The sequence below is a fragment of the Mobula hypostoma genome, chromosome X1, assembly GCF_963921235.1.
Source record: "Mobula hypostoma chromosome X1, sMobHyp1.1, whole genome shotgun sequence".
Lineage (NCBI taxonomy): Eukaryota > Metazoa > Chordata > Chondrichthyes > Myliobatiformes > Myliobatidae > Mobula > Mobula hypostoma.
Genome location: NC_086128.1, coordinates 15,089,103 through 15,108,800, shown reverse-complemented (window position 1 = coordinate 15,108,800; position 19,698 = coordinate 15,089,103). Strand labels below are relative to the sequence as shown.

Below are 19,698 nucleotides of genomic sequence, written 5' to 3'. Positions count from 1 at the left end.
TCTGACAGAAATATTTCAAATGTCATTAGAAACGGGGATGGTGCCGGAGGATTGGCGTATTGCTCATGTTGTTCCATTGTTTAAAAAGGGTTCTAAGGGTAAATCTAGCAATTATCGGCCTGTAAGTTTGACGTCAGTGGTGGGTAAATTGATGGAAAGTATTCTTAGAGATGGTATATATAATTATCTGGATAGACAGGGTCTGATTAGGAACAGTCAACATGGATTTGTGCGTGGAAGGTCATGTTTGACAAACTTTATTGAATTTTTTGATAAGGTTACTCGGAAAGTTGACGAGGGTAAAGCGGTGGATGTTGTCTATATTGACTTCATTAAGGCCTTTGACAAGGTTCCACATGGAAGGTTAGTTAGGAAGGTTCAAACGTTAGGTATTAATATTGAAGTAGTAAAATGGATCAGCAGTGGTTGGATGGGAGACGCCAGAGAGCAGTGGTGGATAACTGTTTGTCAGATTGGAAGGCCGGTGACTAGTGGTGTGTGCCTCACGGATCTATACTGGGTCCAATGTTGTTTGTCATATTCATTAATGATCTGGGTGATGGGGTAGTAAATTGGATTAGTAAGTATGCAGATGATACTAAGATAGGTGGTGTTGTGGATAATGAAGTAGGTTTTCAAAGCTTGCAGAGAGATTTAGGCCAGTTAGAAGAGTGGGCTGAAAGATGGCAGATGAAGTTTAATACTGATAAATGTGAGGTGCTACATTTTGGTAGGACAAATCAAAATAGGACATACATGGTAAATGGTAGGGCATTGAAGAATGCAGAAGAACAGAGAGATCTAGGAATAATGGTGCGTAGTTCCCTGAAGGTGGAATCTCATGTGGGTAGGGTGGTGAAGAAAGCTTTTGGTATACTGGCCTTTATAAATCAGAGCATTGAGTATAGGAGTTGGGATGTAATGTTAAAATTGTACAAGGCATTGGTGAGGCCAAATTTGGAGTATTGTGTACAGTTCTGGTCACCGAATTATAGGAAAGATGTCAACAAAATAGAGAGAGTACAGAGAAGATTTACTAGAATGTTACCTGGGTTTCATCACCTAAGTTACAGAGAAAGGTTGAACAAGTGGGGTCTTTGTTCTTTGGAGCGTAGAAGATTGAGGGGGGGCTTAATAGAGGTATTTAAAATTATGAGGAGGATAGATAGAGTTGATGTGGATAGGCTTTTTCCATTGAGAGTGGGGAGATTTAAACAAGAGGACATGAGTTGAGATTTCGGGGGCAAAAGTTTAGGGGTAACATGAGGGGGAACTTCTTTACTCAGAGAGTGGTGGCTGGGTGGAACGAGCTTCCAGCAGAAGTGGTTGAGGCAGGTTCGATGTTGTCATTTAAAGTAAAATTGCATAGCTATATGGACAGGAAAGGAATGGAGGGTTATGGGCTGAGTGCAGGTCGGTGGGACTAGGTGAGAGTAAGAGTTCGGCACGGACTAGAAGGGCTGAGATGGCTTGTTTCCGTGCTGTTCTTGTTATATGGTTAATGAGGACTGGCTCTTGAACCTCTGGCTTCTTCCTCCTGTAGTCAATAATCTTTGGTTTTGATGTTGAGTGAGAGGTTGTTGTGGCACCATTCAACGAGATTTTCAATCTCCCTCCTATATGCTAATTCATCACCATTCGCCCAGTAACTATTGTGTCATCAGCATACTTAAAAATGGCATTGGAGCTGTATTTAACTGCATAATCATAAGCATAGACTAGAGCACTTACCCCTGTAGTGCATCTGTGCCAATGGTAAGTGTGGAGGAGATGTGTGGGTTGGCAACAACTGACCAGGGTCTGCCAGTGAGGATACAGTTGCACAGGGACTGAAAATCTCAAAAATTACTGAGTTACTTTGGTGGCTTTGCCTTATTACTACCACAAAATCACCATTGACTTGCCTGACTCGAATGTTAACCAATTTGGATTTTTTTCTCTTAATTGGCGCTTAAATCAATTTGATGTCATTTTGTGAATGTCCTTTGGTTCAATGTAGACATCCAAGCTGGCGCAATGAAGATCAGGTGGAGCGTTCAAGGACTGCCAGTGACTCTTCACAGCCAACTGATACAAGTGCCCCCGCAGGTCGAGGTAACATTTTAAATATTCTGAGTTTTTATAATCTCTTAGAAGAGGTATGAATATCAGTAGATGTAAAGTGCTGGCTGCCTGCTTTTTTGTATATGTAAATGATTTGAATATTAGGACAGAGTAAACTATGAATTTGATGAATTCAAACTTAAAGGTCTTTGTAACACCCCCCCCCCGCCCCCAAAACCCCCTTTCCTCTTCCTAGGCCAGCAGAGAATGCATTTTGGCAGATGGGATCAGGCAAGCCAATAGATATATTGACAGAGATCATAAAAGTATGCAGAATTAGGGGTAGGAGGGGTCAGTGTGCTGGATGTTTGAGAGAGTAGTTAGCAAAACAAACTAGATCTTAGACCTGAGAAGGGATATTGTGTACAAAAGCAGTGAAGGTAGCTTGAATGTTTATAAACACTGGTTAAGCCACAACTGATCACATTTCAGAAAGGCTGTGAAGGTCATTGAGACCTGCTGATGAGATTTACCAGTTTTTGGATAGGCACAGTCACTGTTTGAAGAGGAGCAGGTGAATTGTCCTCTCATGGTCCCTCAGGAGATTATCAGGTCATTCAAACACTACCTATAGAAATGTTTCTTTCCATTTCAATCGGTGCATGCAATCATGGCTGTGTTTTGGCTCATTCCCAATTAGATCCAGCATAATTACATATTTACAAATTTGGTTTACACCCAGAACAAGCATTAAAATGGAACCTGCACAGTTCCCAGCAGACTAGGCTCGGCTGAAAGCAGCTTCCAACACTCGCTGCCCACTGATATAGAAGGGTTTTGGCTCTTAAAGACACACTCCCCTAAGCAGCTATTCACGCACAACGCACACTGTGGCAACAGTGAAGGCTGCAGGGAGAAGCTCATAAATTTACCGATAGAGACAAAAGTTCTAATGAGTGTGATACAAAGCAGGATGAAGATCCTTTGCACCAAAGGGGCCAGAAGACCATTCTGCCTGAACAAGGAAGAACATGGCTGCAAGTGGCTTCTGAAAATCACTCATTCAAGTAATTACAGAATAGTCTTTGGAGCTCTGTTGAATTCAACAATTTCAGATAATTCACTTTGTCTTCAAAACTAGCTGGTTCTGCTGTTGGTCAACTATCTGTAATATTAACTTAGATTTTCCTTGCTCAATATCGATTGCCTCATCTGTTGGACATTGCCAGCATTCTCCCTTTTGGTTTCTATTCAATCGCTGACTTGCATTTCACAGCTTTTACATATGTGTCTCCCAAAACTAACTTGTTTTCTCTTTCCCCTGTTCTGCTGAAGGGTTTTTGACCTGTCATGTTAACTGTTTCTGTTTCCACAGGTGCTGAGTGACCTCAGTGTTTCCAACATCTGCAGTTTTTTTTATTTTATTTTCACTTGTCAATTTATCTTTATACAGACCTGTTAAACTGCTGTTTTGAAGAGTTGATCATTTTGCCTGAATGGATGTAGCCTTAAACCACTGAAACATTGACTCTGGTTTGTTATATATAAAAAAAAATCTGGCACATTGTTAAATGACTAACGTGACCTCCACAGGATAATTTACTTCATTTGTAACCTAATGTCAGCATTATGCTAACTGAAGCTGAAACTGATCCTCTGCTGTTTCTTCGTACATGCTTCCTAATTGTTTTGGGACTTCAAAGATAGAAGAATACAGTTGCAAAGCAATATAGGTAAAGCTTTGACTGTTGTGACAATTTTAAGAAGAACCCACTGCAGCTACAAACCAAGATTACCGTGTGTATTTCTTGGATACAGGTTTAAATAAGACAGTTTGTTGCTATACATAGATGGAGCCTGAAAGATTCTTTCACTGGTCATTGTAGCATAGATCTAAATCCATGATATTGGTAGAGTCATACAAAAGTGCAGTACAGAAACGGGCTCTTAGGCCCATCTAGTTCACGCCGAGCCATTTAAACTGCCTATTCCTATTGAGCTGCACATGGTCCACAGCCCTCCATACCCCTACCATCCATGTACCTAACCAAACTTCTGTTAAATATTGAAAGCGAGCTTGCAATCACCACGTGAGCTGCCAGCTCATTCCACACTCTCACGACTCTGCGTAAAGAAGTTTCCCTCATTCTTTTCGCCTTTCACCCTTAACGGATGACCTCCAGTTATCCCACCCAAACTCAGTGGGGAAAGCCTACTTGCATTTACCCCTCATCAAATCTCTCAGTCTTCTGTGTTCCAACAACTATCCCTGTCTTTTGGGCTCCTCTGTGGGGGGGGGGGGGTTGCGAAGAGGTGATTCACAAATAAAAATTCTCAGCTACATTTAAACAAATCTCTGGTTGTAATGCTCATTTATGTAAACGAAGGATGGGGACTGAAGACTTTTACAAGGCACTGAAGATGTGGTTCATCATGAACTTATTGGAGTTCTGAAGAAATGATGGATCTTCACTTCCAGTAGTGGGCATTCTGCAAAGATGATGCATTTTGACTTGAGCAAGCAATAAGTCCACAAGGTGGAAAGAAATGGATTTTAGAAAAAAACTTTTGAGGTGCAGTGAAAATTAGCTAAAAAATCAAAGGGTGATTCTTAGAGTTGGGTTGACATGGTGTGACACCACAAAAAAAAACTTTTACTTAGAGAATAAGTAGCTTGGAGTTAACACTGAAAATAGCTTACCGGTGCTAAAGTACCAACGCCATACACATTAGGTGTAACATTTCACATTCCTAAACAGGAATGAATGAATCAAGAAACTTGGATAATATTATGAAAATTAAATTTAGAAATTTCCAAAGTTATTTTCTAGATTTAAAAAAAAATTAAATATCACACCCTGGTATTTTAACAGAAACATGACACTATAATCTTGAATACATTTACTGTACCTCTTCATTGAAACGCAAAGCATTCATCAGCGATTCCACATTATCAAACTCAGCATAACCAAATCCCTTCAGTCTGTCCTGGTTGGTGGACTCTCTCAGCAAACACACAGCACTGATAATCATCCCTTAGGAAAGTGTAGAACCATTTCCCTTCTGATAAGGAGAATGCAGATGTAAGCTTGGAGATTGTTTTAGTTCCTGTCCACTATACAGTAATGTATTTTGCAGAGTACAGTATGATTTTTTTTGTTTACTATTGCCACAATTATGCTACTTTGATAATATAATCAATGTAGTTCACAGATATATTAATCTGTGTATCTATTGTAGCTTGTGGAATATTCAGAATTGTGTTTATTATCACTTAATTGACATGAAATTTAGTGATAAAGATACAGTGCAAAGATCTAAAAATTACCGATTTACAAAATAGTGCAAAAGAGAAAAGCAATAACATTTGGGTTCATGGCAGTTTGCAATTTCAGTAAATATGAAAAAAATGATCAGCATTCACATGCAGCACCAGTCATATTTGTAGAGTTGGGAAGTGTTGCTGTTAAGTTAATATATTTGTTTTAAATTGTGATTTTTGATCTGGAAGTATTCCTTCTAAAGCAACTAATTTTCTATATTCTCATTTCAAGCTACAGTCAGAAGAGAGAGTGAAAAATCATTGGATAATGAAGTGTTCAGCAAAGAAGAGGAGCCGCACTCACCAGTGTCCAAATCTTGTAAACCAGACCAGCTTCGACTTAAGGTTGTACCTGCCCCTCCACCTAAAGAAAATGCCTGGACAAAGCGAAGTAGTAATCAGAACACTGAGACAGAGGCCACAATGCCCCTTTCACCGAATAGTGTGTCATCGAGTAAATCACTCAGGTATAGATTGCAATTTTTTCCTAAATTTATACACTGGTGCATCAGTTAAGGATGCCACTGTGCTTCGCATGAGTGCTGCTCGGTTGAGGTATACAAACTGCTAGAATCAATGGAATTGTCTACCTCTATATTTGTGCCTTCAAGAGAGAGAAACTGGAAGTAGGAAAATAACTATTGTTATTTTGACTGTGAAAATTGAGTTGCAACATTGTTGCATTTAGCATCATAAAGGATGAAATTTCCAGAATTAGTATCACTTTTAAATGGAGCAAGTTTCTGGAGTCCCTTTCAAATTTTGGGCATATTTTGTTGAAAGATGCTGGGATGAGTGTGGGGATGGGTAGAGAACCAGCTGTTGTGCTCCTAATGATGCTCAAAAGCATCATTATGTTCAAATAAATGTACAATTTTTGTAATATCTATTACAATTTGAATTTTATCTAGTATTAAAAAAAGTTTGTTGATAATGATTAAAACATATAGTGAATTTACAGTACATTGTGATCTGCCTTCTGAACAGGTCACCAAGTGGCAAAGCTGGACCAGTTCCACCAACAGGTATGGAATAAAGGCACTATTTAAGAGTATAGCAGTAAATAGTATAATAATACAAAGTTAAAACTGGAGGTGTATCTCTGTTAATCGTAAGTTTTTGTTACTAGGAAAAAGTAAGAATTTGTTTGTAACCAATTGATAAATGACTGATGGGTAACATTATTTTGTTTCTTCCTACCTCCTTTGCTAAGCAATTTCACACTTTAAAGACTATTTAATTGTTCATTCACATTGTGAAATTTGGGCATTCCATGCTTTGACTTCAATGGAAGAAGGCAGTTATTAATACCTAGTTTTCCCCTCAACTGCATAAATCAGTATTTGAATCAAGAATTGCCTGATGTTATCGTAACCTTGTTTAAAAGTTACTCAGCCGTTAATTTTCGAGGATCTCTTGATTAATATGGTGCGTCTTTTGTGTGGCCATTTTTGGAAATGTGCAAACACTTAATAGATAATTTCTGAATAATTACAATTATTAGCATTTGGTTATGCAATGGGGCCTGTATTTTCAGAGTGTCTCACCTACTGTAGAGTAAAGAACTTAAGGAAATCTAGCATTGTGGTTTTATTAAGATCAACCATATAGTTTTTGTTTGCAGGCAAGCACTGGGCAATCTGGCTTCATGAGCTGATAAGTCCTGATAAGTAGTAGGTGTGTTGAGACATAAACAAACAAGTCATAAAGCTATATTTTCCTTTAATTTAAAGAGTAACAGTGATTACGTCAAGCCTTGATGCAGTTAGTAAGTGTAGTTTTTTAAAGAAGCTAAGGATAGAGTTTTCCAGCTAATGTAAGGATACTGGAGTATTATTAGAATACAAGGGCTATTATAATGGACTACAGCAGAAAACTTTCATTGCACTCACTAGAAAATAAAATGAGTAAGTTATTATATATGAGGCAGAACTTGCAGATATTTTCCAGTTCTACTCTGGGCAAGATTGAATTTTGCTTTTCAAAGTACTTAGCAAGTAGACACCAACTGTTAGAAAGCAAGAAATGTGTATAAATTAGAGTTTTGTGGGATCTCTGGCTTAATGATTCAAGGCAATCTATTACATTGTTAAATCACTTCTAAATTACTGATCTGATCAGAACTGAGATTTTAATAAGCATTTTTTAAAATTTTAGATGATAAAGCAGAATATGAAATAAAAGACAAAACTTCACCCAAAGAACGCGGCGGAGCCAACAGTGCTGTGAGTCGGGGTCAGAATGATAGCATAAACAAGGACCGAAGGAAGGAATCAGAAAGGTTCGTCCTTCATAGCTGTTTTGTTTCAATAGTTTGCTATTTTCTCACTGTCAAGTTAGAAGATTTCCCCTCATCATTGCAGATGTAGTTCTGACCAACCCATTTGCACTACAGCTCCCTGAAGCTAAGCACGTGAAGGAATGATATTTTAATTTGTGAAATTTGATATTGCTAACACCAGGATGTCTTGTAGTGTGTATTAGCTTTAGCCTGTGATCATACTATCGGTAGGAATGATGGTGTACTTACTCCCTGACACTGGAAATAGAGAACATTGCCAAATTTTAATCTGTACTCTTGATTGTACATGGTGCATCAGCAGGACAGTTGATATTCTAAATATAACATGTGTTGCAAAAGACTTGATTTTATTATTTTCTAATGCAGGATCAATACATAATGTTTGCTTTTCGTCCACAGGAAAGACAAAAAGGGCCGTGATTCAAAACCTATAACTGAGCCAAAGAAATACGAAGAATTGCCCACTCCTGTAAGTCATAGAAGTAATCTTAATTGGAAAAGCATTGTCTGCAGTGTAGAAACACACTCTTGCATTCAACAAATCGTTAAGCATTGTTTTAACCAAGTTAAGATGTGTGTTTCTTCTCAGATATTCAAACAACTGTATAAATAATTTGGGATTCTAAGTCCTGTGGGTTAAGTATAGACATGGGTGATCAAAGTCACCTGCTTAGTCAACCTTCAGGGAAGGTATTCAATATCTTGGGGCGGGCTTAGACCAAGAACTCAACTGGCACAGCTATATATAACCAAGAGCAGATTAGAGGCAGGATATCCCATGACAATCTTTTATCAATTGCCCTAAATAGTGGAACTCCTTCCCCAACAAACTCTGGGCGCACCTTCACTAGAGGAGCTGCAAGAGTTCAAGAAAATGGTTTACTACCAGTTTAGACAGTCAGATATGGACAACAAATGCTGGCCTTACAAGTGATGCCTACAGTAGATCCCTTCATGGGGACCCAAAATATAATTGTACATATTATGTATGTGGGCATAAACAAGCACTGGTAAAGGGTGCAATTTATCTTTCCACTAATAGAATAGTGGCAAAGTTCCCTTTGGTTCTCTGTGGTTCAGAATGCTGTAGCCTCTATGGGATCATCATCAGCATGAGTAGTACTTGGCACCTTCAGGACAGAGATGGGGAAAGAATTGTGTATTGGAGCGTTTTAACTTATCCTGTGCTGTATATTGCCATCTTTCTGTAGAAATTCAGCTCAGCTAGCAAATATGCTGCTTTGATGATTGATGCTGATGAAGAAGGAGACAGTACAGACTAAAGTTCTGTTTGAGGAAAACGCATCCACTTCCCCTTTTCAAAGAACTGAAAGAATGAACTTCAATTAAAATGTGACTGTCAACAACCCATATGGCTTACATCTCCCGGAACTTTTTCTTGCATGCTGCTGCAGCCATTGAATATGAAACCTATGGAGATTTCATCTACCACTTAATATGTTGGCCTCTGGCTTTTGAGAAAACATTGTGTGCAGTAGTTAGAATGGTATTTTACATTTGGATGTCCCTCTTTTTTTTAAAAAAGAAAAACCTAGTAAGGCTGAAAGTGAATAGTGGTCCATAGAGGAAAAGAAATTGTAATTGATGGTGCACTTTTTAAAATAAAATTGGCTAGTATGATTGGTACAAACAGTTGACACAATTTTGATGCCCCTTCCAAGATGTCAGATGATATTTTAAAATAAATTGGGATTTGGGTCATAGTCAAATAATTGATAACGGTGGGTTAACAGTTTTCTTGTTACCCCACCATAACCAAATTGGTCAACCTGCTACTGGGACTAATCTTGAAATTCTACAGCAGTCTGTTGATATTACTAAACTCCCAACATTATTTGTTTCTCCCCATAAATTTGAGAGTATTATGCTGTTGCTGTACAGCTGATTTGCTGGTATTTCAGGTGAGAGTTGTTGGGGCCAAATTTGCTGATACATCCCTCTATGAACAGATGTGTATTGGAATTAGTGGTCAATAGATATGCCATTGAGTAGCTTAAAAGTAAAAACACACTTTGTACACAGCGTACACGTAAATTGCCACAAGAAAATGGCTCCTCTCCTTCACGCAGGTTAAGATCTGGATCTTTTTGATGTCTGATATCATAGACAAGTTTAAACATCTTAGTCTGCACATCTTTTTCATCTGATCTATTCTATAATGTTTTTGAAATCCTTTCCAGTAAATATTGGAAACTGCCAACTCCAGGCTTATTCAGTTGTGACATTGTTTTGATTGTACATAAATATTGACATACAAACAGATTTCCAAACAATAGAGTGCAATTTGCACCAATCAAAAGTGAAGTTTTCTACTGGAAAGTGAATTAAAATTACTGCATGTCAGATATTTGAACATACTGGATCAGGTATCTTTTTCTTTTGTTTTCACTGCTTTCATGAACAGATTAAATATATAAGGGTCTCTGATATTTTTAAGGTCTATCTGACTGCAAGCTGGTCCTAGATATTTGTAAGACTGCCATAAAGAATTGTTTTGACATGCATATACATGATCTTGGAAACCTGCAGATTGTACTGGTACAGTTTCTAGAGTCTTGTAGTATCATTGGATGAGTACTTTTAATTAATTAATTCAAGTTTCCATTCCAGTAACCTCGAGAAATCTCAATTTACCTTCCTGGCAAATTTCAAGTTCACTGGATGTTACTCATTATTACATGTCACGGGTTGTAAAAGCAAGGGCAGGTGCTTTATCAAAGTGAACATTGTAAAGACAGCTGAACACTGTCTAAACTGCTGTGCTTGAACTAACTGCAACACAGTTCAGAAAACAGTATCCCTTCACAAGTTAACACCAGAAGCATGTTGATCTTTTTACTAAAAACTACCTTACAAGTCCCTAGGAATGTAATAAATATGTTGCATTTTTGTCTACTTAGTCTGGTTTATAACCAATCCCAGATCATGAAGGGTTACAGCTTTTTTTGCACTTGACAACATATTCTAGTGGAGCTGAAAGAGCTGAAATTTTTTACATCTCATTGTACAGTGCAAACATTTTAACAGTTGCATTCTTATATTTTTGGGTGATCAGGTTTAGTTCTCGAAGGCATTTATATTGAAATGTTTGCTTGAACAATTGGCTTTGGTGTTCTAACAATTGATCTGAAAATAATAGGACATAAAGATCAAAGATTGGGTTCTAATTAAATTCTCTTCAGTCACATTGAGTCTGGATACTGTTGGGAATATTGATTTTGAGACTTCTGCTTTTCAATATGAATCGTGCATGATCCTTTTATTTGTTTAGTGCTGCAGCAAAGGGACTGTGTATTTAAATGTGCATCACTGAGTCTGTAATCAAGACCTTCTGATGAACAGCAAGTGCAAAATGTGACCACAATTAAAAGATATAAGAAAAAGATTTTTAAAACACAGCATTTCCTACTTTTAAATTTATTTGCTCAGAATTAAAATGATCCTCAATGCACTATGCTGATTTGCCTAGTCACTAGCAGTTCAAACTGGGTTTCAAAACAATTCAATCAAGCCCTCTTGATTCTCTTAACCCTTTCCAGCAGTAGCGGACTGTGTTTTACTCTTTACCAGCTTGAGTGATTTTATGCTGCAATGGTTTGTATGGATAATAAAGCAGTTTCATTTGACAGAAATAAAGTTGCTGCATTCATAGTATCATCTGAAGAATTTTGATGGAGAAAAATTGGACATTTTGTTTATTAAAATTGCCTGAAAGAAATCAAATTTAGAATTCCGGGGTTCGAGTTAAATAGTACTACAGTCTGTGTTTTAAGAGAAATTCAGCTTTAAACACAGGTATTTATTGGTGATTCTCAGAAATGAGTTTTTTCTCTCTTAATTCCTTTCCACCCCACTGCCACGACCACCACTACTACCCCTATATAGAAAAAAGTAACGAATTAGTTTACACATTACACACTGAGAGGACTTATGTAAAATTTGTATAATACCTTCTATTAAAAAAGATTTGTACTCTATAGTCTGCTTTCCAGGAGATGTCTTTTATTATCATGTATAATGCCCCATCCGTTTTCCTTCAAAATAAACTAATCTTTGGAATACCTTCACTATTGCTGCTGCTTAATTTCTGTGTGTCCTTTCTTTTGCCTTGTATAGTTCAAAACTTAAGATTTCCCACAGTTTTTTTGAGTAGATTAGATTAGATTCAACTTTATTGTCATTGTGCCAAGTACAGATACAAAGCCAATGAAATGCAGTTAGCATCTGACCAGAAATGCAAAGAATAGTGTTATTTACAAAATAACTGGGAATAAAAAAAATGCTACAGCACACAAATACAAAAGTACTGAGACAGTACAATACGGATGCAATACTGCTTAGCGCTGTGATGAGAGGTCCAGCAGTGCCACAGCCTCAGGGAAGAAGCTCTTCCTGTGCCTGCTGGTGCGGGAGCAGAGGCTCCTGTAGCGCCTACCGGATGGGAGGAGATCAAAAAGTCCATGATTAGGGTGAGATGCATCCCTGATAATGCTTTTTGCCCGGCGCGGGCAGCATTTATGGTAGATGTTCTCAATGGTGGGCAGTTGGGTGCCGATAATCCGCTGGGCAGTTTTCACCACACACTGGAGTGCTTTGCGGTCTGATACGGGACAATTGCCATACCGCACTGAGATGCAGTTGCTGAGTACGCTCTCAATGGTACAGCGGTAAAAGTCCGTCAGTATCCTGGGACAGAGGTGAGCTTTCTTCATGCTCTGCAGGAAATAAAGGCGCTGTTGCGCCTTTTTGATCAGGATGGAGGAGTTCAGGGACCAGGTGAGATCCTCGGAAATGTGGACACCAAGGAATTAAGTTAAAGTGGAAGGTATTGTCTGATGTTTGAGTTTTCACAAGGTGCTTGATGGTATAAGATTTTCTTTGAGCCCACTTCCTCTAATGTTTCTCCATTCATCCCACTGGAGACTTTTTACAGAGATGCCCACTATTCCTCTGACTTGAAGTGTATCTACCATCTACAGTGTAACACATGGCCCACTGCAGAGGATTCTAATTGCTTTAATTTGCCACTGTCATAAAGGGCTTCTTTATGTGTTAACAGGTTGTATTTGACATTCCACTTGCAGGATGAATGAATGGTACATTCCAGATGCTCACCAGTGTTGAACAAATCCCTATTAAGTAACATTGTAAAAGTGAGCAAAAAGTGCAAGTCCCACACTTGTCAGAACTCTGTTGACAGGAGTTCAGAAGCAGTCACAAAGGACAAAGCCCTTGTGCTGTGGGAGGTTTTGACAGGGGTGGAGGTGGGAAATCAAAACCTAATGGTGCAGTCAGGAGGGATCCTAATTGGTTGTTGGGAAGCCTGGAGGTGGGACATTGGTGTGGAAGTCAAACATCTCAAAGCCGGCAGTAATATTAGCAGCAAACTATCGATCATAAAGATTTTTACCAAAAAAGTATTTACACCTGAAACAGGTTAAACCACTTACCTGGTTCAAGTATAGGTTAAGAATGGCTGGCAAGGACATTTTGTAAAATAAGTTTACAGCACAGGATTTTGACATTTAGCATCTGAAAATCGTGCTTATGGCCCAGTGTGTGCAGGTATCTGGAAAAACTAAATCAATTGGTTTATTTATTGTAGCCTACATTGTTGGTTTAAACATTTCCAAAGATCCTTGCCAAAGATGTCCAATAAAGGAATATATACCCCAGAAGACTATACACTGATGGACAAAATGAAACACTTTTGATCTGTCACTGCCAGTGCAATATTAGCATTCGTTTCAAAAGCCTTAGAATATAAAAGCAAGAATGTAATGCTTCTTGAACAGAGACACTATGAAAGTGGATCTAAATCTATGAAGATACTGCTGTGGAAACTGAAAAAAAAGATAGCAGAAAATACAATTCATAGAATTAGGGATCCAAGAACAAAAGTGGTAAAAAAAAAAAAAGCGCTCAGTAAAATTCAAGAAGCTTTTGAAATGTTTTACAAAACTCTATATTCCAAAGTTCCAGGGGGAAGCATAACCCAAATTGACACCTTCCTGAATTCTTTAGAGTTACCCACTTTAAGCAAAGAACAAAATAAAACGATGACTGCTGACATAACTGAAGCTGAACTAAAAACTGCAATTAGTAGGCTTAAATTAAGCAAGTCACCAGGATCAGATGGATATACGGCAGAGTAGTATAAAGAGTTTAGAAGTGAGTTAATTCCTGTTTTACTCCCCACACTGAACTGGGCCCTAAGAAAGGCGCAAATGTCACCCAGCTGGAAGGAGGTGATAATCTCAGCTATACCGAAAGAAGGCAAGGATAAAATGGAATGTGGGTCTTTTAGACCAATATCTGTTCTTAATGTGGATTGTAGAATATTTACCTCCATCATGGCCAAACGATTAGAAGAGTTTTTAACCCACACTGATACATAAGGATCAGACAGGTTTTATACAACAACACCAAACACAAGACAATATACGAAGGACACTTCACATTATGGATCATATACAAAAAAATAAAATCGAAGCAATAGTGATAAGCATGGATGCTGAAAAGGCATTTGATTTGGTTAATTGGAATTTCCTTAACAGAGTTTTACATAGATTTGGTTTCCATGACACAATTATTAAAACTATACAGGCACTATACGACACCCCTACTGCTAGGATTAAAATCAATGGATATTTATCAAATAGTTTTACCCTAGAAAGGGGCACGAGACAGGGTTGTGCATGGTCACCGCTACTCTTCACATTATATCTGGAACCATTAGCTCAATACATCAGACAAAATGAAGATATCAGGGGAATTACTATTAAAGGGACAGAGCATAAATTGGCCTGTTACGCAGATGACATTTTGATCTATCTAGGGCAAGCAACATACTCTTTACCTAAATTCATGTAATCCTTTGAACAATATGGCCAATTATCAGGATACAAGATCAACATAGATAAAACCCAACTACTTTCATATAACTATAGCCTACCAAGAGAAATTGAAAGTAGATATCCCTGGGCATGGCAAACAGAGTCCGTCAAATATTTGGGTGTCATTATGCCAAAAGATTTGGCAAAATTATCAGAATGCAATTATCAGCCTATATATAAAAAAAATTAAGGAAGATATAACAAGATGGAACCTAATTCCTTTTCTTGGTCTCAGTTCAAGGATTGAATCTATTAAAATGAATATACTGCCCAGACCACTATATCTCTTTCAGACCCTACCAATAGAGATTAACCAAAATCAATTCAATGAATGGAACAAGATGCTATCAAGATATATATGGCAAGGTAAAAGGCCTAGGGTTCATCTCAAAACTTTGTAATTAGCCAAGGAAAAGGGGGGATTGGGCCTACCTTCTCTTAGAGATGATTATTTTGCAGCACAGTTGAGAGCCGTGATATGCTGGTGCAACCCATCATATGATGCTCAATGGAAAAACATTGAGGAGGGGATACCTCCCGTCCCCATACAGGCAATTTTGGCTGATAACAACCTACAAAGTTACATAAATAATATTGACAACCCGTGGGTGAAATGGACTCTTAAAATTTGGAAAACTATTATAAAAGAATATAAACTAGAGAGAGAGACATTGCAATTCTAAAATGGTGTGCATATGACTCGGATTTTACGCCGAATAAACTGGATGCTAGATTTAAGGACTGGACAGCTAAAGGAATAACAGCTGTTTACAATATAATGAAAGAAGGAACACTGTTCAGTTTTGAAATGCTCAAAGAGAAATGCTTATTAGAAAAACGAGACTTTTACCAGTATTTACAGATGCGACAGTATATTAATAGGATGGTTAAAAATGTAACCAAGGCAAGTACATGTCTGATAGAGCTATTTAGAAAAGTATATAATTCAGACAATGGTAGTAGAATAATTTCAAACATTTATAAGGGTTTGTCAAATCTTAAAACACATCCGACTTCATACATTAAAACAAAATGGGAGAAGGAAGGAGGGATAATAATATCTGAGGAAGACTGGACAATAATATGCAGGTATTAATGGAAGTGTACCAGTTCACAGAAATGGAGGGAGTTCGGGTGGAAAAACTTGATAAGATATTTTATTACACCCTCTCAGAAATCTCATTATGATAGTAACTTCACTGTTTGCTGGAAATCAAAATGCAAACCATTATCATATTTTCTTGGAATGCCCCATTATCAAAGACTATTGGAGTGGGATACATAATGCCCTACAAGACATCTTTAAATGTGAAATACCCTTAGAGAGTAAGACTATATACTTTGGGTATATACCTCAAGAATGGTTGAAAAGAGATAAATATTTAATGAATGTACTGCTGGTGGCTGGTAAAAAGATCCTTACCAGGAAATGGTTATCACAGGAGAGCCCAACTTTAAACATATGGATGGAAATTACAATGGACATTTACAAAATGAAGAAGGTAACAGCATCTGTTAATCATAAATTGGAACAATTTTATTCACACTGGAAAAAATGGTTTAACTACGTAACACCTCATAAGCCTGATTTTATTCTCACAAGTCAATGAATATGTTGTAAAAAAAATCACTCCCTACGCTGTACATAGTTTTCTTCTTTCAACTGTTATTTCTTTCCTCTCCTTTCTATAAGTGTATACCTCAGATAAGTATTATGTGGAGATTTGTGACAAATATGATTATATGATTTGAAATACATCTTATGGAAATGTTTGATGATGAAATTCAATAAAAAGTAAATTACAAAAAAAAAGGATGAGGTCTCAGGGTACTTCAGCATGATTTCCTCAAGGGAAAATCTTGCCTGATAAATCCGTTGGAATTCTTGGAAGAAATAACAAGCAGGATCGACAAAAGAGAATTGACTGATGTTGTGTACTTGGATTTTCAGGAGGCCTTCGACAAGGTGCCACACATGAAGCTGCTTAACAAGTTAAGAGCCTGTATTACGGGGAAGATTCTAGAATGGATAGAGCAGTGGCTGATTGGCAGGAGGCAAACAGTGGGAATAAAGGGAGCCTTTTCTGGTTGTCTGCCAGTGATTAGTAATGTTCCACAGGGGTCTGTGTTGGAACCAATTCTTTTTATGTTGTACAGTATGTCAATGATTTGAATGATGGAATTGATGGTGTTGTTGCATAGTTTGCATATAATAATGAAGATAGGAGGTGGGGCAGGTAATTTTGAGGAAGTAGTGAGGCTACAGAAGCACTTAGACAGATTAGAAGAATGGGGAAATAATATAGTGTATAGTCATGCACTTTGGTAGAAGCAAATACAAAAAACTGAGATGCAAAGGGACTTGGGAGTCCTTGTGCAGGATTCCCTCAAGGTTAATTTGCAGGTTGAGTCTGTGGTGAGGAGGGCAAATGCGATATTAGCATTCATTTCAAGAGGACTAGAATATAAAAGTGAGGATGTAATGTTGATCCTTTAACAAGTATACCGCTTTTGATACTTTTGTGTGGGATGGCCTCCCGGGAGAATGCCACGGTGACCAGGTTACAGGCACTGAGCATGGGTCCGTGGTGCAGATAGGAAAGAGAGAGAAGAAGGGAGTGGTGGTGATAGGAACAGTCAGGAGATTCTGTGGATGTGAACGGGGCACCCAGATGGTATGTTGCCTCCCAGGTGCCAGGTTCAGGGATGTCTCAGATTGTGTCCACAACATTTTGGAGGGGGAGGGGGAGCAGCCAGCTGTCTTGGTACAAATTGGTACCAATGACATGGGAAGGAAAAGCAATGAGGTCCTGAAAAGAGAATTCAGAGAGCTAGGTAGAAAGCTGAGAAGCAGGATCTCCAGGGTAGTAATTTCTGGATTGCTGCCTGTGCCACGTGCCAGTGAGGGTAGAAACAGGATGATTTGGCAGATTAATATGCGGCTGAGATGCTGGTGCAGGGGGCAGGGTTTTAGGTTCTTGGATCATTCAGATCCCTTCTGGGGGAGGTACAACCTGTTCAAAAGTGACTGGTTGCACCTGAACTCCAGGGGAACCAATATTCTTGCGGACAGGTCTGTTAGAGCTGTTGGGGAGGGATTAAGCTAATTTGGTGGGGGGTGGGAACTGGAGTGAAGGGACTTAGGATAGGACGGATGGTAAAGATAGTGTGCAGTCAGACTGTCAGGAAGGGCAGGCAGGTGATGGGACTTAGTTGCAGCCAACAGGCTGAGTATCAAAACATTATGAAAGAAGATTACGAGAGAAAACTGGCAGGGAACATAAAAACTGACTGTAAAAGTTTTTATAGATATGTGAAAAGAAAAAGATTGGTTAAAACAAATGTAGGTCCCCTACAGACAGAAACAGGTGAATTGATTATGGGGAGCAAGGACGTGGCAGACCAATTGAATAACTACTTTGGTTCTGTCTTCACTAAGGAGGACATAAATAATCTTCCGGAAATAGTAGGGGACAGAGGGTCCAGTGAGATGGAGGAACTGAGGGAAATACATGTTAGTAGGGAAGTGGTGTTAGGTAAATTGAAAGGATTAAAGGCAGATAAATCCCCAGGGCCAAATGGTCTGCATCCCAGAGTGCTTAAGAAATAGTGGATGCATTAGTGATAATTTTTCAAAACTCGTTAGATTCTGGACTAGTTCCTGAGGATTGGAGGGTGGCTAATGTAACCCCACTTTTTCAAAAAGGAGGGAGAGAGAAACCGGGGAATTATAGACCGGGTAGCCTAACGTCGGTGGTGGGGAAACTGCTGGAGTCAGTTATCAAAGATGTGATAACAGCACATTTGGAAAGCGGTGAAATCATCGGACAAAGTCAGCATGGATTTGTGAAAGGAAAATCATGTCTGACGAATCTCATAGAATTTTTTGAGGATGTAACTAGTAGAGTGGATAGGGGAGAACCAGTGGATGTGGTATATTTGGATTTTCAAAAGGCTTTTGACAAGGTCCCACACAGGAGATTAGTGTGCAAACTTAAAGCACACGGTATTGGGGGTAAGGTATTGATGTGGATAGAGAATTGGTTGGCAGACAGGAAGCAAAGAGTGGGAATAAATGGGACCTTTTCAGAATGGCAGGCAGTGACTAGTGGGGTACCGCAAGGCTCAGTGCTGGGACCCCAGTTGTTTACAATACATATTAATGACTTAGATGAGGGAATTAAATGCAGCATCTCCAAGTTTGCGGATGACACGAAGCTGGGCGGCAGTGTTAGCTGTGAGGAGGATGCTAAGAGGCTGCAGGGTGACTTGGATAGGTTAGGTGAGTGGGCAAATTCATGGCAGATGCAATTTAATGTGGATAAATGTGAGATTATCGACTTTGGTGTGTTGCGTACCCCGTGACTGGGTTGCCAAACCAGCAGAAATGGACCACTTAGTTGGAGTCTGGTTTAACAGAAACTAATAAAGTTTTATTAAAGAAATAAGTAACACAGTACTCTAATCGTAAGGATATAAATGCAACAGGTTAGCAATGATAAAACACACATGTACACAGAACTAGGATAATAGGAATCAATCAAGCTCTATCGCAGTCTAAGGGTAAAATGATCAGTCTCAAGTGACGCAGAGTTCAGTTCAGCTTAGTACAGTTTGCAGTAATCGCTGTTGTGCCGTTGGAGAGAGAGAGAGAGAATATGCAAATCTGATTCAGCAGACCTTTGATGTTCTTCGCAGTTGGCTCTCGGGCGGACCCTTTTTTATGTCTTCTGTGGTCACTGACTGTGACCTCTCCGTTCCGGATATGACTGTTCTTCCACGGTGAACCCGGCACCCAGGCAAGGGCAGACACACACACCAGGTTCCCGCAGATCATACCCTTTCACCCTGTGCGTCTATGGTCGGTTTCCGCGACCAGACCTCCAAACTCCTACCAACTTGTGGGGGCACACCGCTCTTCCAGGGTCTCGTTATCTCGTGATCTCGTGGTGTGTCGTGCCTTAGCAAACCTCTTCTTTTTATCCCCCTGCTGGGGTATCGCCTGTCTATCAAACTTCAAACAGTTCAGGTTCAAAGCAACCAGTCTGTCAATATTCTGAAATGTGTCTTTCTCGTTAATCTCTCTCTTCTCTCTTATTAGCATTTTGAATGTT

At 38.8% G+C, this 19,698-nt stretch overlaps 1 protein-coding gene across 3 annotated transcripts in view; it reads left to right on the top strand.

Moving 5' to 3' along the window:
* eif4ba (eukaryotic translation initiation factor 4Ba) overlaps window positions 1–11,750 on the top strand; it is an 81,411-nt gene extending 69,661 nt beyond the window's left edge. For 2 of the 3 annotated variants that reach the window (XM_063037684.1, XM_063037687.1), the window contains exons 10-15: window positions 2,000–2,094; window positions 5,598–5,832; window positions 6,353–6,390; window positions 7,523–7,646; window positions 8,067–8,136; window positions 8,879–11,750. In XM_063037684.1, the coding sequence (XP_062893754.1) occupies window positions 2,000–2,094; window positions 5,598–5,832; window positions 6,353–6,390; window positions 7,523–7,646; window positions 8,067–8,136; window positions 8,879–8,950 (634 nt within the window). In that variant the 3' untranslated portion in view covers window positions 8,951–11,750. The remainder of the gene's footprint in view (window positions 1–1,999; window positions 2,095–5,597; window positions 5,833–6,352; window positions 6,391–7,522; window positions 7,647–8,066; window positions 8,137–8,878) is intronic. The other variant, XM_063037685.1, reaches the window with a different exon arrangement.
* Window positions 11,751–19,698: the final 7,948 nt, after the last annotated feature.